The 27,944-nt window shown below is 43.9% G+C and overlaps 1 protein-coding gene across 1 annotated transcript; it reads left to right on the top strand.

The window, feature by feature from the left end:
- Positions 1–139: 139 nt before the first annotated feature.
- Positions 140–27,944, top strand: PWP1 (PWP1 homolog (S. cerevisiae)). The gene is made up of 15 exons (XM_006865244.1): positions 140–252; positions 6,013–6,071; positions 6,193–6,377; positions 9,477–9,562; positions 10,774–10,870; positions 13,576–13,686; positions 16,250–16,380; positions 16,998–17,059; positions 21,142–21,238; positions 22,132–22,193; positions 23,370–23,481; positions 24,441–24,531; positions 24,634–24,755; positions 27,080–27,185; positions 27,814–27,944. The coding sequence occupies exons 1-15, from the start codon at positions 181–183 to the stop codon at positions 27,921–27,923; spliced, it is 1,503 nt and encodes a 500-aa protein (XP_006865306.1). The 5' UTR covers positions 140–180; the 3' UTR covers positions 27,924–27,944.

Genomic DNA, 27,944 nt, shown 5'->3' with positions numbered 1-27,944 from the left:
CACTGGCTCCTGAAAATGACGTCAGAAGTGGGCGCCGACGCTGCAGCCAGCAACCTCGCGCCTGCGCTCTACCCAAGACGGAAGCTCCGCGCATGTGACGGCCGGGCTTCTCCTGAGATTCTTATTCTAGTTCTACTGTGCCTGGGGTCTTTGGGGTGAGGCCTTCTTGAGCCGAGGACCATGAACCGTAGCCGCCAGGTGACGTGCGTGTCCTGGGTCCGCTGCGGCGTGGCCAAAGAGACGCCAGACAAGGTAAGGCCCTATCGCTCGGAGATGAGGGCAAGTTGCGGCTTCCCTAATCAGCCTCGCCTGGGGAACCGGACTCATAGCACTCGATACCCGCTTGTGGTGCTGACCTGGGAGAGGAGGGATTGTAGCTGGGGCTGTGGCTCCGAGGGTCTGGGAAGTCGGGGCCTCGCAGTTGCACTGTTAGAAATGAATCCTGATGTTGAATAAGACACTCGATGAGACTTAATTACCTTGGCTAAGCAAAATTTACTCCTGCAAGAGGGTGCGTGCGCATAGCCGTACATATACGAACAGGTCAGCGAGTACACTGAGTGGGCAGTCCACTCGGGCTTTTAATCCCTGACGTGAGTCTCAAGGCTGTGTCTCACCCCACTGGCTAGGGTTTTGACCCCACAATCTTTTCCCTTACCCGGTTGGCTAGTTCAAGATTTTAAGGCGCTCATTCCTACTTTAGGAAAAGAAAAAGAAAAATCATACAGTCTTCAGGAAATTAAAAAAAAAAGGTTACCCGAATACAATAAACAGGATTATAATAAATATATTTTTCTTCAAGTTTTGCAAGATGTTGACTTTGGTGTTCGTATGTTTCTAGGTGGAAAAGGTTATTTTGGTATGGGGTGGGGGTTGTTTGGATAGGGCTGTTTCTATGAGTTTTAGAACTAATTCTCTCATACAGGGTATAATACAGCATCCCATTAGTGTTATAGGATAATTAGAGAGGACTGAAGTCATAAGCCCTTTCCATTTCCCGAGTCATTGTTCCTTGATATTAGAAAAGGGGTCATCTATGCCTGAATTTTCAGCGAGTTCATTAGCTAAGATGGTCAGCCCTTGTAATGTTTCGGTATGGTACCATCAGGAGCTGCGTTATTGGGTATGAAAGTACAACATTGGACTTCGATCATACACATACTTCTTTTTCTGCTAATATCATATCTAGGGCTAACTTGTTTTCCGAGGCCATTTTGCTAGTAGGTCCTAATTGTTCTGTTCGTTTTATAACACCCCTGGTATGATTTACAAATCTTTGTTAATTATATTGTTGTTGTTGTTAAGTGCCATCGAGTCGGGTCCGACCCATAGCGACCCTGTACAGGGTTTCCGAGGGTGTAAATCTTTACGGGAGTAGAAAGCCTCATCTTTCTCCCGCGGAGCGGCTGGTAGTTTCGAACCGCTGGCCCTAAGGTTCGCAGCCCGATTCGTAACCACTACGCTACCAGAGCTCCTTTTGTTAATTATATTAGATGTAGTTAATCCAGTCCACATTTTTGTTAATGGTTGACCACCAGACTAATACAGATTCAAACCCTGCAGCTATTTTGTTTCTTGTTTTGAATTTGTTTGGCACCCCTTGGGGGACTCCTATACTGCCTGTGTAAACATGGGAATTGAAAGAGCCATGGGGAGCAACTACACTTCTCTTGGCTTTATTTCTGTTTCCTGTAGTTGTTGGTTGATGGAATGCCAGGGTGAAGGGATGGCCAATTGCACCAAAGCACAAGTGCCCCTCCAATTTGCCAGTAAAGCCTGAATAATTGTTTCCCATAATACCACCAGACATCTGCTCGTGGAATAGCATGGGCTGACTGATTTAGGAGCTCTTTAAAGACTTTGTGCTCACTGTATCGGGTCAGGTTTCTAATGAACATCAAAGTCCCCCATGTCTGGAGAGACATGAAGTGAAATTGACATTTGAGGCTGGAGGCCTGATGGTCCTCGGGCGCTGACCCGTAAGACCCCTGACATTAGGGAACAGTTGTGACAATGAGTTACAGGATTCGTTGCCCTAGGATATAGGGTCTTGGAAGAGAGCAACCATACAGTGCATATCCTGAGGGTCTGAGGACCATCTGAGTGAAAAGGGAATCACTTGAGCTTCCGGTCTTCCTGTTGCACAGGCGTAACAATCTCTCTTATTTAGAGTGCAAACAGAATATTTATTCCGTTCCAACCAAGCATTCGCATCCCCATATCCTGTTTCTATAGTTAGAGTTTGTCTTAGGTCTTTAACTTACATAATTGTCATTTTGGAAGGGTAATTTCCTGAACTTAAGGGGGGTACCAGATCTGAATCATTTCTAGGATTCTGTGTTTGAGTTCTATCCTTGGTAAAGGAAGGGCTTGAGTTTTGTCTAATTAGTTTTAGAGAGGAGGCTCCTATAGGATTCTTTCCTGTAACATTGGCTCCCAATCCATAGTTTCCTATTATTGAAGGTTCTCTAGTCATGGTTTTGGGATTATCTATAATTAAGAGTAATGGATTGATTGCATTGTTAGGATTTGCAGTGGAGGCTGGGGTGGACCCTTGTACGAGCTAGAAGCCCATACCGATATTGGGTCGTTCACTGAACATCATTCCAGTTATTACAGGGACCCCTCAAGGTACTATATTTATGTTTGTTTCTCACTGTTCTAAAGGGGCAAAGACATCAACACTGGACAGTTGTCTCTGAGACTTCTCTTATTTGCATGGGATAACAGAACAGGGAGAGATGCCATAGTTGAATCTACTATTAACTTGACTGGCTGATCATAGGCAAAATCCCTTTGCATCTCCCTCATTGCAATGGTACATTTTACCCATATTAGCTTATAAACCCAAACCATCTTGTCAGGGACACGTTAGAACCCTTGGGCCCTAGACCCCTTTTATTCTGGCTTTGTATTTACCACTGTACCTTGAGTTTTCTCCCACTATAAACAGGGATCAAGGAATTGGGTAAGACATTTCTAGTCCAACAAGAATAGTAATACTGAGAAGACTAGCCTCGAGACAAGGCTAAGGATATCAAGACCTGAAACTAACTGAAGCAGCTGGCCACAGGCAGAAGAAACAAGAAGATAATGCCTAGAGCTGACAACTGCAGAAGGAACTCCATTTTCAATAAGTCTGCGTCCCTGGATGAATTTTCGGCGTATCATTTCTCTTAACGTTTTAGCCCATTCTTAGAGGAAGAGAACCCATACCTTTATAAGCTCCATTGCACCCCCATTTTACCAGGTCTGAGAAGCAGCGACTCAGTGGGACTTGTTCTTTAGACCCCCGAGAGTGAGAGGGACCGGGGAAAAGCGTGACAAACTGGCAGAGGTGTGTGGTAAGGCAGCGTCTCAGCTTCTTGCCAGGGTCACTTTGAGAGGTTCCCTAGGTGAGGAATGTATTTCCCACCAGTAACTACATTTCCCTTGGGGAGAGTCCCTTTTTACCAGTTCCTTTATTTGAGTAGTTAGTCCACTCCTCCGTGGTTGGCTGTCTCAATGGTTAGCTGTACCTGGGAAGGGCCCTCACAGTCCAGCTGAAGTCCGTTCCCCTTACAGGTCTCAATCAGCATCAAGTCTCATGGTCAGAAGTGATGAACAGTGAATTTGAAGGGATGGGTTTGGACCAAAATTTATTTTAATGTCTACAGCATAATATAGTTTTCCTCCTCTTAAAAAGATGAGATGCATACATACAGGGTGGCCCACATTTTAACAACAACAACAAAACTGTTTTCAATTTAGAAAGAATATTGGTACACCAAATATCTCTTTTTTTTTTTTTTTTCCTAAATATCTTTTAAAACAGTATTTGTTCTCAGAGGATCTGAAACATTAATACAAAAATAAAATACATACAAAGTCTTAAGCAATATATAATTAAAAAAAAAATGCTATCACAACAACCAAATCCTTAACTATCCTTTAAATGTATTAATTTATACAATTTTACTGTAGAAAGAAAAAGATATTGAAACAGAACAAAACAACTTCTCAATGCCTGATTCACATTAAAGTTTCACCTTGTTTGGGTAAACAACTGCATAAGTTGCATTGTAAGCTCAAACAGCCTATGTCTACATTTATCTTAAGAGTTCTATTTGAAAAACTACCGTATTGGCTGTAGACCGTTTCTCCCGTCTATGGGGATAAGGTATTGTCTTCTACGGACCACCTCCTCCCCTACGCCACCCCCCTTTTAAGAAAATTTTTTTCCCCTTTTGGGCATTCCCTCTTAAAATGTCCTACTTTTCCACATTTAAAGTATCTGTTTTCTCCTCTGGCTGCTTTTGGGTTCCCCTCCCTTCCTGTTTTGTCCTGACTCTGGGAGTTGGGATCCCAAGGAGCATTGGCTAATTATCCTTCCTTAGTTGCCTGCTGGAAAGAGGTGGTGGTAGTGGTGGTGTGGAGTCGATTCTGACTCATAGTGACCCTATATATGGTTTCTAAGGCTGTGAACCATTACAAGAGCAAAAAGCCTCATCTTTTTCCTGTGGAACTGCTGGTAGTTTTGAACTGCTGACCTTGAGGCTTGTAGCCTGATTTGTAACCATTTTGCTACTAGAGCTCATTGCCTTAAGGTTGGCAACACAGGACTTTCTGTTTTTCTTTATCCCGTTTTATATATACCTTTTCAATTTCCTTTAATAGTTCTTCCATAGACCTGTTTTTACAGTTTTCTGTTCTTTTTGTGTCCTTTTACAGATATCAGGCCAAGTGTTAGTGACAAAATAGCTTTAACACTCCCTGGCCCAAAGGATCTTTTGGGTCTAACCTGGTATATTTTCTCATTTGCCTTCTTTTTTTTTTTTGGTCTCCTAAACCAATTAGGGGTACACTGACAATGCCAATTTCTCCTCTTCCAAAGGGACTTTTCCAAGAGAAGAGTTCAGAGTTGTGAGTCGGGGATATAGGAGGAAGGGCAGGATTGTGGGCAGTCCACTCGGGCTTTTAATCCCTGACGCAAGTCTCAAGGCTATGTCTCACCCCACTGGTTAGGGTTTGGACCGCACCATCTTTTCCCTTACCTGGTTGGCTGGTTCAAATGTATATCTATATATTCCCCCCCCACACACAGCACCAGGGCGCCCCCTAGTCTCACCCCCGATCCACACACGTGGACCACACAGACTGGGACAGGTTGAGCTTTAGGCGGGAACTCCCCCAAATGCCACAGCGTCTCCATTCCCGCGTATCCCAGTGCATTTTCCGAATCAAAGGGCTGGAGGGGGGGTGGGGAGGTGCCTGTCTGTGAGGACTCATGTTCCTCTCTCAACACTGGGTGTAGCGTAGAATGTCTAGTGTGGATGTGAGTCCAATGCTTGCGTCCGGTGCCTGGAGTGATTGAATACAATTAGCGAACACTCCACATACACAGAGAAAACTCTTTATTATTATAAGGGAAGGAACCCATGGTGGAAATTTAAAAGATGAGAAAGGTGGGGATAGAACGAGCATGGAGAAGGGGTGGGGATCATAATTGGGAGAACCTGTGAACTTGCTGACCTTAAAATTTGAGTCTCATGTTTGCTGTTTTGTGCCATGAATTTATATTTGACATTGCAAACTTATTTTATTCAAAGACATCATCATGGTTAAGAATCAGGCTGCTAACCTCAAGGTCAGCAGATCAAAACCACCAGCCATTCCGTGGGAGAAAGATGAGGCTTTCTGCTCCCATAAAGATTTACAGCCTTGGAAACCTTATGCAGGGTCGCTATGAGTCAGAACTGACTCCACGGCACATAACCACCACCATGGGGCAGAACCGAGTCCACAGCACTTAACAACAACAACCATGATCTTAAACACACTGAAACCTGTGAGAACTGGAAGCCCGTGGGCCACCTTGTTTTTCTGCATTTCAGGAGTTGTTTGCCTTTGACAGGGTGTAGTTTTACCACTTTCCACTTAGTGGGAAATATTTGAGTTTTCCTCCGCCAAGTGCTAACTTGCACAGCCGTTTACTGTATATTGCAGTCTCAGGAAGTCTGTGATTTCTTACAGGTAGAACTGAGTAAAGAAGAAGTGAAACGCCTCATCAGTGAAGCACAGGAAAAATTGCAGTAAGTCTGGGGATACTAACTCTTAGCACAGTTCCACAGCACACATTTGTGTGTCTTAAGTAATGAAGGCAAGGTGGTCTTGTTCTTGAGCAGCACCACTGGGTACTTGGTGTTCCCACAGAGAACAAGTCAGCAGTGATGAGGAGGAAGCCGGTGACCTGTCAGAAGGGGGCATGCAGAGTGCTCGCACCCAGGCACGACCCAGGGAGGCCCTGGAGGATGGCGACCCAGAGGACGACAGGACACTGGAAGACAATGAGCTGGCCGAGTACGACTTAGACAAATACGATGAGGACACAGACCCAGGTCAGAGTTTGTTTCTTTCCACTGGTTTGCATCACATACTCAGTGCTGGTGGTCCCAGTGCTGGGCTGGGAGAGTCTGTCGTCCCTGATCTCAGTCACACAGCCTAGTTCAGAAAATCCACGCAAATAAACACGAACCAAAGATTTCTTTTAAATGAGTATTGTATAGATATTCTGTTGCATGTGTAATCAGCTTTAACTCATTTGTATGTAGTTACAGTGTCCTTATTTCATTCCTTTTCCTCAACCACAGTGGTTTTTATTTTGGAATTCTGGGTACATGTTGAGACATGGTGCTGGAGGTCATAGGCAAGAGAAAAGGGAGATGAAGAAGGAGGCAGATTAGGAGCAGAAGTTAGTGCGGAACGCCTTGGGGGAGACAAAGTGAGCAGGGAACAGAAAGTGCTCTTTGAGGAAAAGGAAGTGAGCCTATGTCAGAGGCGAGTAGAGTGGGACAGGCCCCCTTTGCTGTCTCTGGTATGAGTGACGTGCACCACAAATGTTGGGATCTGGGAAGTAGGCAGTCGTTTTGGCATATTCAGCAGGCTAAATAAAGTTGATTCTCATTACTCCACCTCTCCTAAGACCTGGTGGGCTCTGAAAGTTAGAGTCCAAGTTACAAAACCAGGAAAACAGGATTTAACATCAGCAGACTCTTAAGCCATATGTATGGGCAGCAAAGCAAAATGGCAGCTGTCTCCTGAGTGTGCTGGAAGGCGTGCCTGAAGGAGTTCTAGTGAGCATTGATGGCAACAGCAGGCTGCTATTCATGATCTAACGTAGAATATGTCACGTGCAAGTGGAGTCCTGGTGTGGTGGCACTGGGGGTAAATGTGCTGGACTACAAAGTCAGTTTAAACCATGGGGTCGGTTCAAGCTCACTGGCTGCTCCTTGGAAACCCTATATGGGTCACTGTGGGTCAGAACCAACTCGATGGCATTTAACAACAACAAAGTGTAAATGATGATGCTGTGTTTACTCGTTGTTAAGTGCTGTGGAGTCGGTTCTGGCTCACAGCTACCCTGTATAGAGTTTCTGAGGAGCAGCTGGTGGGTCCTTTATTTGGGTAGTTTGTACTTTAAGTCTGATCACTAGGAGAGTGGGGAAGAAGAGTGATACTGTGTGCAGAGGTTTATGTAAGCGAGGCCTCTACTTAATGCTGTTCACCTAAGAGCCCAGATGTACGGGAGAAATCTGTGACCCAGTTTAAAACCTACTGATTTCATTAACTATCTGTTATGCTAGATTTTATTGGGTAGATACAGTTGAAAACTGTGTGTAAGAAAGTCTAATAACTGTATTTTTTGTTGTGTTATTGAGAATACCACCTCAGGGCAGTAGTTTCAGAGGTTTTCAATTGCAGTTTTTGTCAGGCACCCTTAAAACATCCTTGTCTACATACTTAGGTGTTTATGAGTAAAATGACATGCTGTCTACGACTTGCTTTTGAAGAACCCAAAGGTGGGGCGGAGGGGAGGAAAACACCAAGATTGAGATCATGTGTCACCAGTCCAGGCTAGGCAATGGGAGGTTTGCTGTATCCTGTCTTTGTGCATATTGAAATTTCCTTAATGATGGTAAGCACTATGGGGTGTCGAGGCAGTGTTTCGGAATAGGTATAGGTCAGAGGTCAGATATGGCCTATGGTGACCATGAGAAGATCATTAAGTAATGGATAGGAAGGGAGACAGGAGGAAGTAGGTTCTGAGAGGAAGTGAAACATATTGAATAAAAGAGGTCAAGGTGGAAATTCACCACCTTGGCCAGGAGACCTCAAGTGGAGCATGTTTGAACACCGCCAGTAACACTGGGAAGAAAGTACCAAACCAGGTACGATGTCATTTTAGTAGGAAGGAGCAAGACTATAGAAAGCTGTCAGTGCCACAGTGATGCTGAGCTTGACCTAATGAGTATGATGGGCCCAAGAAACAGCTTGAATAAAGACCTAAAGTGGGGGGAAATGCCTGGCAAGTTGATCTGCGTGAACCAAGTATCCAGAAGATGAGTGGGAAGTTGGAGAAACATCTGGAATGTCTTCTTGGAGCCCAGCTTTGAATGCCAGACTTAGTAATCTGTTTCCTGTGCAGGAGACAACCTTTAGAGGTTTTACGCATGGTACACATGATAACTGCATGTGAACTTCAGAGCATGAACTCTGGCCGCAAGCAGAATGGCTTGGGAAATTGGGTGGGTTTCTCCGTGGAAGAAGAGTCTTTCTGTAAGTCAGGCCAGACACAATGAAGACCTGGATTAGGGCTCCAGGAGTGGGGAGGAGGAGGCAGAGAAAGCTGAATGTTGGGTATCATCTTCATGAAACGAATCTTTCTTTTAGAACCAGTACCCCGGGTTTCCCACTGTATCACTGGTGTCCCTGTATCTCCTTCTCATTTGTCAGTTACCCACTTTTCTATCTAGTTGTTCATATCTCCTCATTCCTTATCCTTCTGGCCATCATCCTGTGCACTCTTGGCAAACTCACCCGTCTGGATCCGCAGTCCTGAGAGAGGAGTGATTACCTCCACTTTACAGGAGAGCAAACAAGCTCCGAAAGACTAGCTTACTTTGCCAGAGTCACATAGCTGGTGAATGTTGGGGCTGCAGTAAAGCAAGAATTATATCGTCACCTAAGCTTAGGGGGAAAGGAGGAAGTTTAGCATCATAAGGTGCACTAGCATACCAGCAGTCGAGAGCTGTAAGAATCTTACAATAAAGAAACCTGTTTATGAAGCTCTTGGTTTCTCAGTTTTATCTGTCTGTGGTGTGGGGTTCTTTCATTTCAGGTGCTCAAGGCCACCTCTCTCTCTCTCTCTTTTAAACAGTGTTGAAAAGAGCAAGCTTAGAAATGAGAACAGAATTCAAATGTTTTCTGAAAGGTGATTTTGCAGTTTATGTTTTATGAGTTTATGTTTTTCTTAGAAGAGTGTAAGTTGCCGATTCCAGGAGTGGCAGCTGTGCACCCCTGCTTGCTTTCATCCACTGTCTCCTTTCCTGACGTGGGCTAGTTTGAGAGTACATGGTTGAATCTCAGTCTAAAGTTGAAATGTCTTTGAAAAAATTCTTTTGTCCAAATGACTTATTTTAGTTTATGAATTCTTATAGATGCTGAGACTCTGGGTGAATCTCTTCTGGGTCTGACAGTCTATGGGAGTAATGACCAGGATCCCTATGTGACTCTGAAAGACACGGTAAATATTGACACACTTTTCCAGCTGTACTCACAGGTGTTTGGAAACTCGGACAATTCCTCCAAAAGTTAAAGACTACCATGTGACCCAGCAATTCCATTCTTAGGTACACACCCAAAAGACTTAAAAGCGGGGATTCAAATAGAAATACCCATGTTCATTGTAGCATTGTGCACAAAAGCCAAAAAGTGGGAACAAATAGAAATACCCGTGTTCATTGTAGCATTATGCACAAAAGCCAAAAAGTGGGAACAAACCAAGTATCCACCTGGGAAAGTTCAAAGTATCGTTATTAGGGTTCCAGTTCACACGTGCATAGGTTCATTCCATGCTAAACAAGTTTAAACATGTTTCTGCCATCAGTGGGTGACTGCAGACAAGTTCTCCCAGTCATACACTTCCCTGGGTCCCATTGCTGTGGTTATGAAGTGCCTTTGAGTCGGTTCCCACTCATGGTGACCCTCTATAGGGTTACCAAGGAGCAGCTGGTGCATTTGAACCACTGACCTTGTAGTTCAAATCAACCTTGTGGTCCAGTGCATTATCCTACAGCACCACAGGTCCAGTCAAAATAGTGGTTTTCAAGGGGATTTGCTGGGATGGTTAAATTCAAGGCAGAGAGATCTGCTGAGTTTTGGAATTCCAAAGAGGTAGTCTTGATAAATTTTCTCAAAGGGCACAGGATGATCATGGGGTTTATTGGTAAGAAGCTTTCAGAGAACTGAGGAAAAGGAAAGCTGCTCCGAAGAATTGAGACCCCCTCAAAGATGCCAAAAGTTTTGACCTGGTATAAATCAAAGAGCTCAGAAGTCTTCAGGAAAGGGTTAGATGGAAACACTGTCTTCAGAAGTGTACAGTTGTAGGTGAACGACATGCCAAGAAACAGTAACTTCACATGGTGGTATTTTTGTTTATAAAGGTTTCTATGATTTTATAGCAACACTTTTGACTTATCCTTGTTTGTATATGTACAGTGGAATATTAATCCACAATATTAATATTAATACAGATAAATGACGTTATGGCACATGTTGCAACCTGGGTGACTCTTGAAAACTTTAAGCTAAACGAAATAGTCTGACAGGAAAGAACCAATATAGTCTGATCCCATGTGTGAAATATCTATGCGAGGTGAATACTTAGAGACAGAAAGTTATCAGTGGTTAACGAGATGTCTGCTTCTGGCCACGGGCTTTTTTTCTTCCACTTAGGAGCAATATGAACGTGAAGATTTCTTGATTAAGCCCAGCGATAATCTCATCGTTTGTGGTAGAGCTGAACAGGACCAGTGCAATTTGGAAGTCCATGGTGAGTGAGATCTGTGGTCTCGCCTGTGTGTGTCAGTGACCCTACGATAGTAACCAGCAGGGAACTGGGCTGAGCTCCCAGCCTGGGGAGCAGGAGTCTCCTGTGGAATCTCTCCTACAGAGCATAGAGATTTTTCTGCTTAATGTGACAGGGTATGTGGTCTCATGTGTCACTTTGGTACCTGACTTTTTTGCTGGAAACAAGTAGCCTTCTTCCATTTTCAGATTTGAATAGGCAGCCTTTTGGTGAACAGCCAGGCACTTAACCTTTGGTGTCACCAGGACTTCATAGGAGTTGTTAGTCTTTTATTTAAACATTTTACTCCCAGTCTTTGTTTGGATGTTATGTAGTTTTAAGATTATACCAGACAGACAAATTTTCATTCTGCTTCTTTTCCACAAAGTTGTTGCCAATATTTTCCCCTTGATAATATTGTGTGTTCATCATAGTCATTCAATATAGAAGTCCCACGTTGCTCCTTTGGGCAAAAACTCCAGGACCTTTTTCGAACCCTTACTGCAAGTGATAGCACAGAAGCCAGATGTGAGGGCTTGGCAATGATCTGAAGTCAGCACTGCTATGCATTGTTAAATCAAACATTTAGTTATCCTATGTCGTTAAGTACCATGTTGTTGGTTCCAACTCACAGTGACCCTGTACAGGGTTTCCGAGGATGTAGTTGTTGTATAAAATCTGTTATTTTTTGCATACTAAAAATACCCTTCAGGATGTCTAGAATTCTCTACCTGCAAATTCTCTCTCATCTTTGTGCTGCCCCTGCTCTGTGCAGGTGTCTGCAAACCAGTCCATCTGCCCAGGCACTTTCTTCCCAGGTGTTTTCTGCTCACCCATCTTAAAACATTGACGTTTAAAGAGACTATTCAATTGCTAAGGCCTTTGTCGTGGGAACAGTTTCACAGTTTGGAAATGAAGGCCTTTTTGTTTTATGTTGATTGGCATCTTCAGAAAGGCCTTCAGAAAGGTCATTAGTTTGCATTTCTGGAACGTCAGAATCTAGTAAGGCTGCCTGTGAAAACCTACACATTAGGCCATTTTTAGCCCCTGGCCTACAGTGGCCTGTTTATGAAAATTATCTCAGGAAGACTTCTAAATAGCAGTTAATTTAATGTGAAGTTATTTTCTCTAGCTTTTGATAGTTCAGACTTTTTTATATTGCAAATGAAAACCATGTTGGTAATTTTTTTTTTAAAGGTTAATTCTAATTTCAGAACCCTAACACTGTCAGTGTGTTTGTCATCGATAATTTTTTTTTAACATTGTCATCTGAGGGCTCACAGTCGTTCCTTTGAGCCCACTGAGAACCCTACAGAAGGAGTTCAGAAAGAAATTAAAGCGATTATATTTCTGTATCCTTCTCAGCTAGGCTAGCCTGTTGTTTTAAAACGTTGAGTCACTTGTCAGTCACAGCATCCCTGTGCGCGATGGAAGGACACACTGCCCTGCGTATGCATTGCTTGCAGTAGTGGCTGTGTATGGGTTCGTTGTTGGAGGTTATCATTGATAGGCTTTGTTGTTGAGATTTGGACAGGATCTGCAAATTGTCCTGCTAATCTGTTTTCAAGAGTAATTTCAGAATTACACCTTAAAGTTGATCTGACATGTGTAACAGATAATTATGTTTTAAATTATCATCACCATTTTTATGTAGCGTGGCTGTTGTTTTTGTTAAGTGCCATTGAGTCAGTTCCAACTCATAGTGACCCTGTATAGGGTTTCCAAGGAGCAGATGGTGAGTTTGAACAACCGACTTTGCAGTTGAAACCGACTGTGGTCGAGTGCTGATCCTATGGCGCCGCAGCCACGTAACATGGTAGCTGAGTACATAGAACATGATTGAGTCATTACTACCATCATTCTGAGTGTGCTCTCTCATGTAATCTGATTGGTTACACAGAATCTGCTGATCCTACATCTCTCCCTGAAGCAGAGATCTGAGAAATTTCCAGAACCAAAATCTTTGTTTCCTTGTTGACTTCTTTCTTAATAAGTCATACAGGAAGGAGGACCCCAGTTATTTGGGCTCTATCAATTTTACTGTATACGTTTCTGAAAGACTTTTGAGCTACCTCATTTTAACCCCAGTTGTGCTCCTTAAGGGGTCCTGATGCTCCTTGATTTTATAAATGTTAGTGACATGAGCTGATTCATATTAGTTGTCATATTCCAATAGGGTTTCTTCCTTAACCTTGTTTATAATGTTGATCTTTATAAAGTTTTTGAAAAATATACATTAAAGAAGAGTATTGCTGACAAGTATTTTGATTTCTAGATAGGAATTATTTTTCACCTGTACCGTTTATTTCTTGATCTTGACTTAAGAACTTAGAGAGTAAAGTAATGCTAAAATACTCCTGAGAGTTTGTTCTGTGTGATGTGTGAGCCACAAGACAGGTGCATATTCACCTGGTGAACATGTGAAAGGACTATTCAGGCAGTGTCAGTTCTCTGCCAGTGTTCATGGTTCCCTTGGGGGGACTTCAAAAAGTTGGTTGAAAATGGCATTTTCCACATACTTCTCTATGCAGTTTTGCTTAGCAACAAAGGGTGTGTCATTGTAATGTCATCAAATTGTTCACTGTACACATTATGCCTCCCATTGTTCAACAGGGAGAGTCTGTTCTTTGGAGTCTGATTCGGAATGACTTAGTCAAATGCAAGAATGTCTCTTTTTCTAATCTTTTCAGTTTATAATCAAGAAGAAGACTCTTTTTATGTACACCACGATATACTCCTGTCTGCCTATCCTCTGAGCGTGGAGTGGCTGAATTTTGATCCTAGCCCAGATGATTCTACAGGTAATTGAAGAATTTAAGATAGTGTCTTCCAAGTCACATGAGCTGTCTGTTCTGTATGAATGTTTTCAGTGTGTTGTTGCTAATAGTTTATGAAGTTACAGTTATGTAACTCTTAAACATTCACTTCATGGTTTGGGGCCTGTGTCTGCCCAGTGTTTGAATAGGTTAAGCGGGGAGGTGCTGCAAATAAACAAGCCTAGAGCCTGATAGCGTGCTGGCTAAAGGCCCGGGAAAACACAGACATCATGTGTCTGACATTACAAGCTACAGCTTAGTGGCCTCGCACTTCTCAAAACATGAAGTAAAAATGAAACTGAAGAGGCTTGTCACATAATAGCCTTCCTTATATTCTATAAATACAATTATATTTTCATTAGTCTCCTTCATCGTATCTGCACACTGTTTGCTGTCCCCCTCCCTGAGTACTTCTTCCCAGTAAGGGTAAACACTGTTGATACTAACATTTACATCTTACTAGCAAAGCACATTCACATGTATGTATCTCATTTGAGCCTCATCTTCACAGCAGCCATCCAAGGAAGAAAAGATAAATTTTTGTCTCCCGATAGAATTGAGAAAGGGAAGAACACACTCAGCATTTGTCAAGCTGAAAAAACTGGAAAAAAAATTCAAGCCTCAACTTTGAATATTGAATGTGCAAAATACTAAATGACGCAGAAAACATCAAAAGGAATACACAAAGTGACTGTACAAAATAAATGGACGATGTTCAACCATTTCTAGAAGGAATATATGATCAAGAACCAATGGTAATGAAGGAAGAAATCTTAGGTACACTGAAGGCATTGGCAACAAACAAGGCTCCAGGAATTGATGGAATACCAATTAAACTATTTCAATATGACAAGAGATTGGGAAGACAGCTACCTGACCAACTATGCTTGGATGAGATCCATATTTGTGCCCATTCCAAACAGAGGTGACCCAATGGAATGTGGAAATCTTACAATAATATCACATGATTTTGCTACGGATAACTGAAAGACAACTGCAGCAGTACATCCACAGGGAACTGCCAGACGTTCAAGCCAGATTCAGAAGAGCACATGAAACGGGGCATAATCATTGCTAACATCAGATGGATCTTGGCTGAAAGCAGAAGATACCAGAAAAATGTTTACTTGTGCTTTATTGACTATGCAGAGGCGTTTGACTTTGTAGATCATGGCAAGCTATGGACAATATTGTGGAAAATGAGTATTTCAGAACACTTGATTATACTCATGAAGACCTTGTACATAGACCAAGTGGCAGTCATTCAAACAGAACAAGGGGACACTGGTTTACAATTAGGAAAAGTGTGCTCCAGCATTGTATCCTTTCACAATACTTGTCTGCATGCTGAGCACATAATCTGAGAAGTTGGATTATATGAATAAGATCATGACATCGGGATTGGAGGAAGACTCATTAACAACCTGTGATCTGTAGATGGTATGACCTTGCTTGCTGAAGTCAAGAGGACTTAAAATACTGATGAAGTTCAAAGACCACAACCTTTAGTATGGGTTGAAACTCAGTGAAAAGAAAACAAAAATTCTCACAACTGGACCAATAAATAGCATTATGATAATGGGAAAAGATTGAAGTTGTCAAAGACTTCATGTTGCTTGGCCCCGCCATCAACATTCATGGAAGCAGAAGTCAGGAATTCAAACAGTGTATTGCATTAGGCAGATCTGCTGCATAAGACCTCTTTTAAGTGTTTAATAGTAAAGATGTCAGTTTGAGGACTAAGGTGTGCCTGAGCAAAACCATAGTGTTTTCAGTAGTTTCATGTGCATGTGAAAGTTGGACAGTGAATAAGGAAGACTCTGAAATATTAATGCATTTGAGTTACAGTGTTGGAGAAGAATATTAAAAGTATTATGGACTACCAGAAGAACAAACAAATCTGTGTTGGAAGTCTGGCCTTAATGGCTAGACTTCATCTGTCATACCTCAGACATTATCAGGAGACCCAGTCCCTGAAGAAGAACATCATGCTTGGTAAAGTGAAGGGTCATCGAAAAAGAGGAAGACCCTCAGTAGGATGGATTTGCACCAGGTCAGCAGTGGATGGGATCAAGCTTAACAACGATTATGAGATTGGCTCAGGACCAGGCAGTGCTTTGTTCTGTTGTGCACTGGGTTGGTATGAGTTGAAACTGAGTCAGTGGTACCTAAGAACAGCAACATAAAATTGAGAACATTGGGGCCAAGAGACCGCGTCCTCATTGTGGTCCCAGGACCAGCATGGTATTGATACTGTCTGGGAGCTGGTTTAGTGCTGGTATTGGGTGCCACAAAGTCAGTTCGGACTCAGCGACCCACAATGCTGTTTGGGCTGTAATCTTTACAGGGGCAAATCACCCCATACAACTGCTGACCGTTTGCTTAGCAGCCAGTGTTTAGCTGTTGCACTGGTATCTGCATCTGAAAGTGTGATACGCTCTGCTCTAAGCCATTACTCCTCTATTCGACAGTCTTTGATTAGAAGTCATGTGTGTCTTGTCTTTTCTTGGTTTTGTTTGAATCATGGGTGCATTGCTTCCTCCCATAGGAAACTATATTGCGGTGGGAAACATGACCCCCGTTATTGAAGTGTGGGACCTCGACATAGTGGACTCTTTAGAACCTGTCTTCACACTTGGAAGTAAGCTATCAAAAAAGAAGAATAAAAAAGGAAAGAAGGTAAATAACTTAATGCAAGTAGACATGGTGTCCTGGTGTGAGGCTATAGATCAGCACTGAACTGCTAACTGCAGGTTCATGGTTCAAAACCACCAGCTGCTACTTGAAAAACTTGTACAGGATACGTTTACAGGGTGAGGGAGGGGGTGGCAACAGCCTGCATTGTTCCAAGCGGACGGGATTGGAAAGGCAGTTATTAAGTTATTTTTACTTGCTAGTTTCCAAAAGCTAAGCCACAGGAAAATAGTTACTGATTACATAAAATTCTCATTAGTCCGTTACCCTTCCTTACACAAAACAAATTTCTCTCAGGCATGTTCCTCATTCATAAATGGTGGCTAATACTAGTGAAATAGAATTTAAATTTTTTTCTATTTAACTTTTAGTATTTTCAATTTGGAGTATCCATGTGTTCATTCCTATAGCTTTTGAAACCATTTTTATTAGGTTTGATGGGGCAGTGAAGTAAACAATGGATACTTTGTAGAATTACAGCACCTTTCGTTTCCTCCTTTGATCAGGGGCATCAAACTAACAGGGAGGCAGGGTGTTTCCTAAAGTATCAGTGATGTGATAGGGGATTTAAGACAAGAAGTAATGAAGGACAATTATTACAGGGTTCCTCAACAGGAGCACATACTGATGCTGTCCTTGACCTGTCCTGGAACAAGCTTATCAGGTAAAAAGAAATGTATTTGAAGGATTGTGGGAGAATGTAACCGTGGTGGCCTTACCTTGTGCCTGCACCTCTCGGTGTGCTCCAGGCCTGGGTAGCACTCCCTGAGGACAGGAGCTCTGCTTTCCTATCTTCCCATCTCCACCTGCTGCCTCCTGGGGTGGAGTTGTGATCGCTGTGTATTGAAGACCACGTGCCCTTCTCTCCACCTCCCCTGGGAGAAGGCCGGGGGACTGGGGCCAGGGGACTTGTGTTTCTTCACTGAAGACACGTATTTTTCTCTTTGTTTGGGTTTTGCTAACTGCCATCTCCCTATTCTTAACACTTTAGCAACAGTTACAGCAAAGACCACACCCTCTTTCCTCACTTACCGACTGCCTTGTTAGCCCACATTTACAATAGGAACATGATCACGTCGGACTCTTGAGAATTCGCAGCGTGCTGAGGGCGTTCCTGGAGTGGTAGCTTACCAAAGGATAGCTTGTGTTCTTGTTTGTGCTCAGACATCTTCAGAGCCACAATCATTTGGGTAAAAGGACCTAAGAAAACTGTCCAGGTTAGTGTTTCCTAAACCTAGTAGCCAAGCAGAACCTCTGAGTGAGGCTTTAAAGTACAAATGCTCCCTGCTCACAAGGTTGATTCAGTAGGTTAGGAACTGGTGCCCGAGAATGTGTTGAGCTTTGGTTTTGTTTCGTTTAAGCTTCTCCAGTGGTTATGATGCTGCCAATAAATTGGTCACTGCTACTAGATTTATCTGAATTGGCCTGGTCCTAATGAGCAGTTGAACAGAGTATCTAATATTGGGGGGATCAGCAGTGTTCACACCCACCAGTTGCGCCTTGGAAACCCTATACAGGGTCACTATCAGTTGGAACCAACTCGATGGCACTTAACAATAACAACAACATTATGTATTCGTTACATATCTAGTCGTTTTTATTTGGGAGTGCAGTGGCTCTATGGGGTAAGCTCTGGACTGTGAACAAGGTCAGTGGTTCGAGCCCAACAGCTGCTCCATGGAAGACAGATGAGGCTGTCTGCTCCCACAAAGATTTTTTTTAAAACCCTGAGAAAGCCTGTACAGGGTCGCTATGAAGTGGAGCTGACTTCATGACAACAACAGCTACTGAAAAGTTGTTCTAATGGAATAGCCCCTTACCAGTATGCCACCGGATTCCTCTATTTCTCTCCCCTTTATTGATTGGAGAGGTTTTTGTTATTGTGATTAGGTGCTATGGAGTTAGTTCTAACTCAACAATCCAGTTTACAGCAGAATTGTTGCTAAGTTTGAGTCCATTTTTGTAGCCACTGTAAAATACTTCCCAGTATGGCTTCTGCATGCTCGGGTGCAGAGTTCAGGATAATGTTGAGATAATAATACGTCATATGGAGCGCAATAACTCTCCATATGGTAATCACTGCACCGTAAACCACAAGGTCCACAGTTCAAGCCCGCCAGCCACTGCACGGGAGAAAGATGAGGCTTTCTGCTCCTGTGAAGTTTTAAAGCCTTGGAAACTCTAAACAGGGTTGCTGTGAATCAAAACTGACTCCACAGCACATAGCAACAATAACAGTATATTAACATTGTTATGAGTAAAGACTTTGATTTGTAGTAAAATGCACATAGTAACAAAACGCCTATTTTCTGCTGACATACTTGTCTCGGAGTATCATCAGTGGTGTAGTGTTCAGAAGGTGTTTTGTTTGCTAAGCCTCATATAAGGAGGCTTCAAAAAATGGGATTTAAAGATAATGGAATTCTTCCAAGAACTTTTTGAGGCTTGCTCATAGAATAAAAACCTTAAAAATGGAAGGAAATCTCAGTGAGATATTGTGGAATGACTTCAGTGGAAAACATACTGTGAAATTTTACCTTTTGCTGTTGCTGGACATTGACTACCTGTTGGCTGTTGGGAGTTTTAGGAGTTCTGTCGGCGTGGTACATGGGAGCTGTTCAGAGCTGGCAGCCACTCTGCGGGCGTTACAGGTGGCCATCTGCCTGTGAAGGTTGGCAGCCTTGGAAACCCTCTAGCACTTCTCTGCTCTGGATGGTGGCTGTGAGTCCGAATCGACTCAGTGTCACTGGGCTTTTTGGGTTGGGTTAGGAATTTAAATGAACATTTCATCTCTGAAATACACAGGACCTGCAAAATATTATACGACCTGTATGTACAACTTGATGTTAGAATCTTTGAAATGCATTAGGTAGCAACAACTAAACTTGATGTGAACAGATTTATGTCCAAGTTTTTATGTGGACGTTCTCATCTCTGCTAGTCACACACCTAGGAGTGGAATTGCTAGGTCACATGGTTGTGGTGAGACTCTACCTCAGGTACTTTAGACATGTCAGAGGGACCAGTCATTGGAGTCACGTTTGGCAGAGTAGAGGGTAAGCGAAAAAGAGGGAAGACCCCCCCCCCAATGACAAGGATTGACACAATGGCTGATAGCGGTTGTGCGGATGGCTGAATGCTGAGTCTGAAGCCACTGGATGGCACCTGACAACCACAGAGCCGCAGCTCAACCGTTTTCTGTTGTCGGCAGCAGTGCTGTGTCGGCCTGTCCTGTTGTTGGCCAGCTTTCACACAGCAGTGGCTGAGGGCTCCAGTCTCCCCCCTCTCATCAGCAGTCCTTACTACGGTCTTTTCAGGATAGCCATCTTATGGGTGCGAAGTGGTACCCCATTGTGCTTTTGAGTCTCATTGCCCTGATGACTAATAATGGAGTCCTGGTGTGGCCCTAAAAGATAACCGCTTGACGGCAAGCTCAGTGGTTCAAACCCCCCGGCGGCTCCTTGGAAACCCTATACAGGGTTGATATGAGTCAGAACCAGTTAACGGCACTTAACAACAACAAACAACAATAGTTAATGATACTGAACATCTTGTCATGCACTTATTACCTGTGTGGGTATCTTCTTTTGGGAAAGGTCGATTCAGAGTCTTTGCCCCATTTTTAAACTGGATTATTTCACTTTTTGTCATCAAGTTGTAAGAGTCCTTTAGATACACGTTCCCTGTCGGACGCATGATTTATGAATATTTTTTCGCAGACTGTGAGTTGTCTTTTTTACTTCCTTGATGACATCATTTGCAGCTCAAAAGCTTTTCCTGTTGCTGAGATCCACTTTCTATGTTTCTCTCATTGCTTGTCCTTGTGGTGCGTGCCTTAGCATTGTCTGCTGCAAGGATGTAAAGATTTACACTTGTGGGTTTCTTCCTAGCAGTTCTAGTTCTCAGTTTACATTTGTGATCCATTTTGAGATTTTGTGTTTTTGGGGGTTATATAGTGTGGAGTCCTGGTATGGTACTGTGGGTTAATGTGCCAGACTGCAAAGCCATTTGAACTGCAAGGTTGGCAGTTCAAGTTCACCAGCTGCTCCTTAGAAACCCTATACAGGGTCGCTATGGGTTGGAACTGACTCAACGGCACTTCACAACAATAGTGTGGTATGTAGAAGTACATAGGGGGTGTGTGGCAGTCCTAGTGTAGCACTGTGGGTTAATGTGCTAGACTGCAAGGTCAGTTTGAGCCTCACAGTCAGCGCTTCAAGCTCACCAGTCACTCCTGGGAAACTCTTTCCAGGGCCACCATGCGGCAGCACTGACTTGATAGCACATGACAACAGCCGCACCATAGTGTGGTGTCGCATCCTTTTGCATGAATCCCCGTCAACTCTGAGCCATTTGTTGACAAGACTGGTCTTTTCCCACTCAGCATTAGATGCTAGCTTTGTAGTTTAGAAACTGAGAAATGTCAGTTTCCTTACTTTACATTTGTTTGTTTTTCAGATTATTTTGGCCATTCTGGGGTCCCCAAATTTCCATATGAATCTCAGGAGCAGCGTACCAACTTGTGGGGCTCATTGATCATTCGTTAAATGGCACTGTCTCCACCTTACCAATATCAAGTCTTTCAATTCAGGAACATGGAGTTTCTTTCCAAAATACCTTTTGTAGTTTTCAGTACATAGATCTTGCAGTCCTTTGGATGCTATGTTCATATTAAATGGACTTTATTTCTTCCTTAGAATGCTCTTGATTTTTAAAAGGTTCCCTGCTGTTTCTTGTCTTTTTCAGAAATGTGCTGGCAAGTGCGTCCGCTGACAACACTGTGATTCTGTGGGATATGTCCTTGGGGAAGCCTGCAGCGAGCCTTGCTGTGCACAGAGACAAGGTGCAGTGAGTTCGTGCATGACAGAGATTCTAAAAAGTCTGAGACAGATACTGACTGAAAATAGCCCCAAACCTGGCCTTTTCTGGTTTACAAAGTGCTTGCTCAGGTTATTTTATTGGGTCTTCACCCAGCCTTATGTGTGCGATAAATAAGTACCGGCAATCCCCGGGGTACAAACAAGTTGTGCTCCTAAGTCTGTAAGTCCAATCTGTATGTAAGTTGGATCCATTAGATATAGGTTATACCTAACAGTCAAATGCTTGTCTTAGTGTGTAGTGAAACTTCTATGCATAAAAAACATTAAAGAAACTTTGCGGATACACTGAAACATATTTAACTTGGTAATACAGTAATAATAATGTTTTGATGTACATTGCAAAGCAGTGCACATTTGATGATGAACCATTGTGTGTACTTCGAATCTTGAATGTAATGAATAGATGTTTATAAGATTGGTCATAGCGATGGGATGTACAGATGTTGGACATTCCTGACCTAGGGAACCATCCATTTTAGAACTGCGAGAACGAGTGCAGGAAGGTGAAGTGACAAGAGCCTTACCTTGCCCTGTCACATGTTAGCAGAGGCTCCAGAAAAGGGATGATGTTTCTTCAAATGAGGAGAAAGTCCCAGAGGTTGCAGATCACATTGAAGATATCAGTGGTCTGCCAGACCCAGGTTAAGAAGTGATGCAGGAAGGAAATGTCTTTTATGTGCCAGCTTTTGTTGATTTGGGAGTAGGATTTGTCCTTTTATGGATAATGCGGGGCAGCTGTGTATGATTCTTTAAGTAATACTGAGTTTCAGAGGGAAAGATTTATGGAAATACCACAACAGTCATGCTAGGCAAACGTTCTTTCAAACACTGCTTTCATCTGTGTTTCCTTCTTTAGGTCCAGACTCTGCAGTTTCATCCATTTGAAGCACAGACCCTGATTTCCGGATCATACGATAAGTAATAAAGCACCCCATGGGTTATGACTGTTTCTTTTACCCCCTTGAACTAAACCAGAATGTGTTGTTGATACCTGGACTGACTATTCCCGAGGTGTGCCCACGGGGTCTGCACAGGAGTGAGCCTGTTATAATACTGCAACTACAGGAAGTAGCGGCTGCTTTATAGGAGCCCAGTGGTGGAGTAGCTTCAGCATTGGGCTGATAACTGAGAGGTTGGCAGGATGAACCCATCAGCGGTTCTGTGGGAGAAAGCTGAGGGCGTCTGCAGCCTTGGAATCCCTGTGGGGCCCTTCTGCTCTGTCCTGTAGGGTCGTTAGGCGTTGGAACTGACTGGACAGCAGTAGACAGGAGCAGCTCCTCAGTGTTCTAAAGGCTGCGTAAGTTAGTGTTTGTGAGGCACAGAGCACTCCCGGATGCAGTGGCTTACACTAATACACACTGATGACTCATGGCTCTGTGAGGGTCCACAACTTGAGGCTGGAGTCAGCTAGGGCTCTGTTCATCTTGGCTTGCCTGGCCTGAGCCTCCTGGGAGCAGTGGGCCAGCCCACACTTGTTCTCCTCAGGGCAAGGGCAGAAGCCCCAGCAGGCCTGGCTCAGCACTAGTACCCCTCTGCCCTGTTCTCTTGGCCAAAACATTGGAGAAATAAACTCCATTCCATGTGGCACATGAGTCCCATTTATCCACATGACACAGTGTCAGGTAGGACGAGGTGAAGAGCAGGGACCACTAGAGCTGTCAATCAGTGGCTTCCCATCGCCCATCTGTGTACAGATTGGGGCTGTAGATGGGAAAGAGCCAATGGAAGCCAAAACCAATGTAGTCTTACTTTGATTCCCTGTCCTTTAAAGACACATATGTGGGAAGTGTCCCTCAGTCCTTCCCACACCATCCACAGTCACACACGGGGTACAGGTGATCCAGAAAAGAGTTACCTACTCTGAGCACCACCTGGGAAGAGGTGTTAGAGGCTGTCCTCGGCTGCTTCTCTGTGGAGGGGCCGCCACTTTGTGAAACTTAGCTCGCTTCTTCTCCTTTATTTCAGAACCTTAAGGCAGGCTTTATAAAGAATTGAGTGTTGACTTCACAGTATTGTTTTAATATGTTAGTTTCATCGACAAACTTTCTAGGCGGCTCGGGCTCTGAAATCGTAACTCTGCCTGCCTGTGTCCAGGTCTGTGGCTCTGTACGACTGCCGAAGTCCAGACGAAAACCACCGGATGTGGCGGTTCAGTGGACAGATTGAGAGAGTGACGTGGAATCACTTTTCCCCATGCCATTTTTTGGTAAGCGTGGGCATGTTAGTGTTTTGCCTCCCAGGTTACTAACAAGCTGTTCTCCTTTATTCCATCATAGAATAGCTTTCTCTCTAGTAACTGTGTACCATGATTGGATTGGTTCATATTAAGCATGCTTTGTTTTTTATGGCTAAATTGGGCTAAGAGATACTTCCCTCTTCAGTGGAGCTTTAGAGATGAAAATGCTCGCCTATTTAATGTCTCACAGGCAGGAGAAAGGCTTCCTATGTGTGGGAGGACTGTTTTCCAAGTAGCATCCCAGAGATCCCACTGACATTTCAGTTCATGAAGAAATAAAATTCCAGCTTTACTCCAGAAGGAAAGAGTAGAGAGAGCCTGCGATACAACCGTATGGCTCCTGTGCTGCTTTGTAAGGGAGAGGAGGGAGGATTTTTAGAAGCGGCTTTCTTCAAAGGTGTGGCCAGGTTCCTGGACTTTGTCTGTCCATAGCCGCAGCTAGTTAGGGAACTAGGAAGTGTTCGGTACAGAGCTGTTCACCTCCTTTCCTTTAGTCTCACAGGACGAGGGCCCCCCCTTGTCTGATTTCCTCTCCCCAGCCCAACCTCTTCACCTGTCCTCCCTCCCTCTCGTCCTTAGGGGCTGTTGCCCTTGCTGTGCACAGACCTGGCTCTCCTGACTCCATCCTTGAGGGTTATCCCTTCCTTCATTTCCTCTCCCATGCTTGAAAGTGTAACTACCCACTGTGTTCTGCCTCCTGCTGTTCCCTCCTGCTGCCTGAAGTTCCTTAGCTTCCCGGCATGCTCCCTTCTTCCCCTCCCCCCAACACCTGGGCACCTCCTCAGCCTGTGTCCCAGCTTGCTGTGCTCTGCTGGCCAGGCCTTTGTCCTCACCCCACCCCCCACAGGCAAAGGCCACGCGCACTGTGTCAGACTGTTTACCCAGCGCTGGGGGTGTAGTGTGACCTTACCCACCACCTCTCGTTCCAGGCTAGCACAGATGATGGCTTTGTCTACAATCTGGATGCACGCTCAGATAAGCCTATTTTCACACTAAATGCACACAATGATGAAATCTCTGGTGAGTGAGATTGCATTTCTTCATTCCTGTTACCTTAGAATACAGAAACGTACATTTCAAAGTGGCGGGCTCCAAACTGTTAACGTTTTATCATCCATCCAGGTCTTGCCCTAAGCAGTCAGATCAAGGGTTGCCTTGTGACTTCTTCAGCTGACAAATATGTGAAGATATGGGACATACTCGGGGACAGGCCCAGCCTTGTCCACTCCAGGGACATGAAAATGGTAAGGGTTTGCCTGGGCTCCTTGTCTTCTGTCTCTGACCTGCACTTCGTGTCTTTCTCAAGGAATTATTTATAGAATCTGAATTTGTTGGAAAAGCTCATTCTGACCTCAGTTGAATTTGTTGGGGCTTTTATGTCTTTTTTAATACTTATAACAGTTTTTCGGGGAAAATCAATGACTCGACGGCACTTAACAACAACAACAACTGGTTCATTTTGCAACTACTGTGATTAACAGTTGCTTGGTGTTAAGCCTAAGGAAGATGGCAGAGGGGTTTCTAGGTCATGATGTTGTTGTTGTTGTTGTTAGGTGCCATCGAGTCAGTGCCTACCCATAGGGACCTTATGCACAGCAGAATGAAACACTGCCCGATCCTAGGCCAACCTCACTATTGTTGCCACACTTGAGTCCATCGATGCTGCCTCTTGGCCAATTCATCTCGTTGGGGGTCTTCCTCTTTTCCTTTGACCCTCCACTTTACCAAACTTGATGTCCTTCTCCAGCGACTGGTCCCTCCTGACAATATGTCCGAAGTGTGAGAGACAAAGTTTGGCCATCTTGGCCTCTAAGGAGCACTCTGGCTGCACTTCCAAAATGGATCTGTTGGTTATTTGGGCAGCCCATGGTACTTTCAGTATTCTTGTCCAACACCATAACTCAAAAAATCAGACCCATCCTTAGAAGTAGAATCCTTTCGGACAGCATAACTAGTGGGAGCACAGTTGTGAGGACATTGAAATGGAGCACTACAGAACAGCAGGACAGTTGGAAACAAGCTGACTTCATTCAGTGAGTAGTTACTGAGAACCTAGTGTGTGCCAGGCCTTCTTCCAGGCAGTTGAACACGAGGGATTAGTTACTACAAAGTAAAATATGTGTGCAGTGGTTAAGAATTGTATTTATGGAAAGGGAGGTTATAGAAGCAATTATCCATGCTTGGTTTTATGTGTGAAAAGCTAAGATTATATTCCAAAATAATATTGTCAAGTTGGTGTGAACCAGTAATCTTGCAGTTAGAGGTCCTATGTCACCACACCAGACTCCAAACATCAATTGTTGTCGTCGTTACGTGCCATTGAGTCACTTCCCACTCATAGTGACCCAGTAGAGGGTTTCTGAGGAGTGGTTGGTAGGTTTGAACTGCCGACCTTGTGGTTAGCAGTCCAGTACTGATCCCACACCACCACTCCAGGACTCTGATGCTCATTAGTGTCTTAGTACTTGGAACTGCAGTGTCGTCCCAGACAATTCAGTTCTCGCTACAAAAGGTCACTAGTAATGATTTTTCAAAACTTTAAGTTTCTTTAAAAAAAATTGTTTTTACACTTTTATTACTCATATGCTTGTGAAAGCTGGGCAATGAATAAGGAAGACCGCAGAATTGATGCTTTTGAGTTATGGTGTTGGAAGAGAATATTGAAAGTGCCATGTGCTGCCAAAAGAACCAATAAATCCATTTTGGAAGAAGTGCAGCCAGAGTGCTCCTTGGAGGCCAAGATGGCCAAACTTCATCTCTCATACTTCAGACATATTGTCAGGAGGGATCAGTCACTGGAGAAGGATATCATGTTTGGTAAGGTGGAGGGTCACAGGAAAAGAGGAAGACCCCCAGCAAGATGTATTGGTAAAATGGCAGCATCAATGGGCTCAAGCGTGGCAACAATAGTGAGGTTGACCCAGGATCAGGCAGTGTTTCGTTCTGCTGTGCATAAGGTCGCTATGAGTCGGCACTGACTTGATGGCACCTAACAACAACACATATTGTTGAGTGCTGGTGAGTCGATTCAGACTGAAAGCCTCCTAGGGCTCCCTCGGCTGTCATCTTTATGAGATTGCCAAGCCGCTTTACCAAAGAGCCGTCATCCTTTGGTTAAGCAGGCCGTCACATGCTATTGCACCACCAGGGTTCCTACGATGTAATGTGTCTGTATTATAGGAAATACAAGCCAGAAAACATAAAAAAATTACTGAAAAGTAACTGGTGTGGGCTGCTAACTACAGGTTTGGCAGCTGAAACCCACTGGTCACTCCTTAGAAAGCCTGTATGGGTCACTATGAGTTGGAACTGACTCAACAGCCCTTAACACAATGAAGTTCTGAAACCTAAGAAATCATAGGTCCACACAGAATGGCCGTTGTGGCTGAACCCATATTGCTCTGTGATTACAGTAACGTCCCATCTGAGTCCACTGAGCTGGCTTTGCTGCAGGGTGGAGTGGACTGATAGGCAAGCTTAGGTGGTCGGTCATCCACTGGAGGGGGGCTCTAGGCACTCGGCTTCCCTGGAAAACGCACTCACTGGCTTTGTGCTCTCGTCCCCTCAGGGTGTTCTCTTCTGTTGTTCTTGTTGCCCTGATCTGCCATTTGTTTATGCCTTTGGAGGACAGAAGGAAGGGCTCCGGGTCTGGGACATAAGCACAGTGCCTTCAGGTAAGAGTCCTCCTCAGTTCCAGGAGGGCCAGGAGCAAACAGCGGCACAGGCCATCGGGAACTGTTCGTGTTCATAATAAAGAGCTGGTCTTTACACTAGTTCTTTTGTAAAAATACTTGGAACAAACTTTGCGTCTTAAAATGGAAGGGAGCATGGTCTCCAAGAACAACCCTCCCCTTCCCAGTTTCCATTGTAAAGAGTCTCTGTGATATTTAAATATATTTGAAGATGGGGTTTCTTTTCTCCCTTCCAACAATCTGAAAGGTCCTAAGTCCAGAAAGGTCATGCCACAGAGAAAGGTGAGAGAAAATGGGAACCAGTAGCGGAATAAGGGAAAGGCTAGAGTCACTGGTATGCGGGCAGGACATCTGTCACGAAGAGGACCAGGCAGAGCACGTGAAGTACACAGTCTTATAAACATGGTTAGCTTCATTCAGAGTATTAACTTGGGCTTCTGAATTAGTTATGTATTGTCTCATTTGTAAAGTGTTATATATATTTTCATAAGCAAAAGTCCCACCCCAGGGTAGAGAATCATTGCTCATTTGTATACGTTGGTACCTTTTTATACTATAGACTTGTAATGTCCTGATCTGGTAGTTTCTGAACTATTAATTTGTATTTTAGTAAATGAAGCTTTTGGACGACGGGAGAGGCTTGTTCTTGGCAGTGGGAGAAGTTCATCTGTCAGCGGCCCTTTGGGGAGCAGTAGCTCAGACACCCCAATGGAGTCCTGATGAAGAAAGTGTTGTTTCCTG

This window comes from Chrysochloris asiatica, unplaced genomic scaffold (assembly GCF_000296735.1).
Source record: "Chrysochloris asiatica unplaced genomic scaffold, ChrAsi1.0 scaffold00076, whole genome shotgun sequence".
Lineage (NCBI taxonomy): Eukaryota > Metazoa > Chordata > Mammalia > Afrosoricida > Chrysochloridae > Chrysochloris > Chrysochloris asiatica.
Note: the sequence above shows the minus strand (reverse complement) of the source record. Positions and strands in the feature narration are given on the sequence as shown.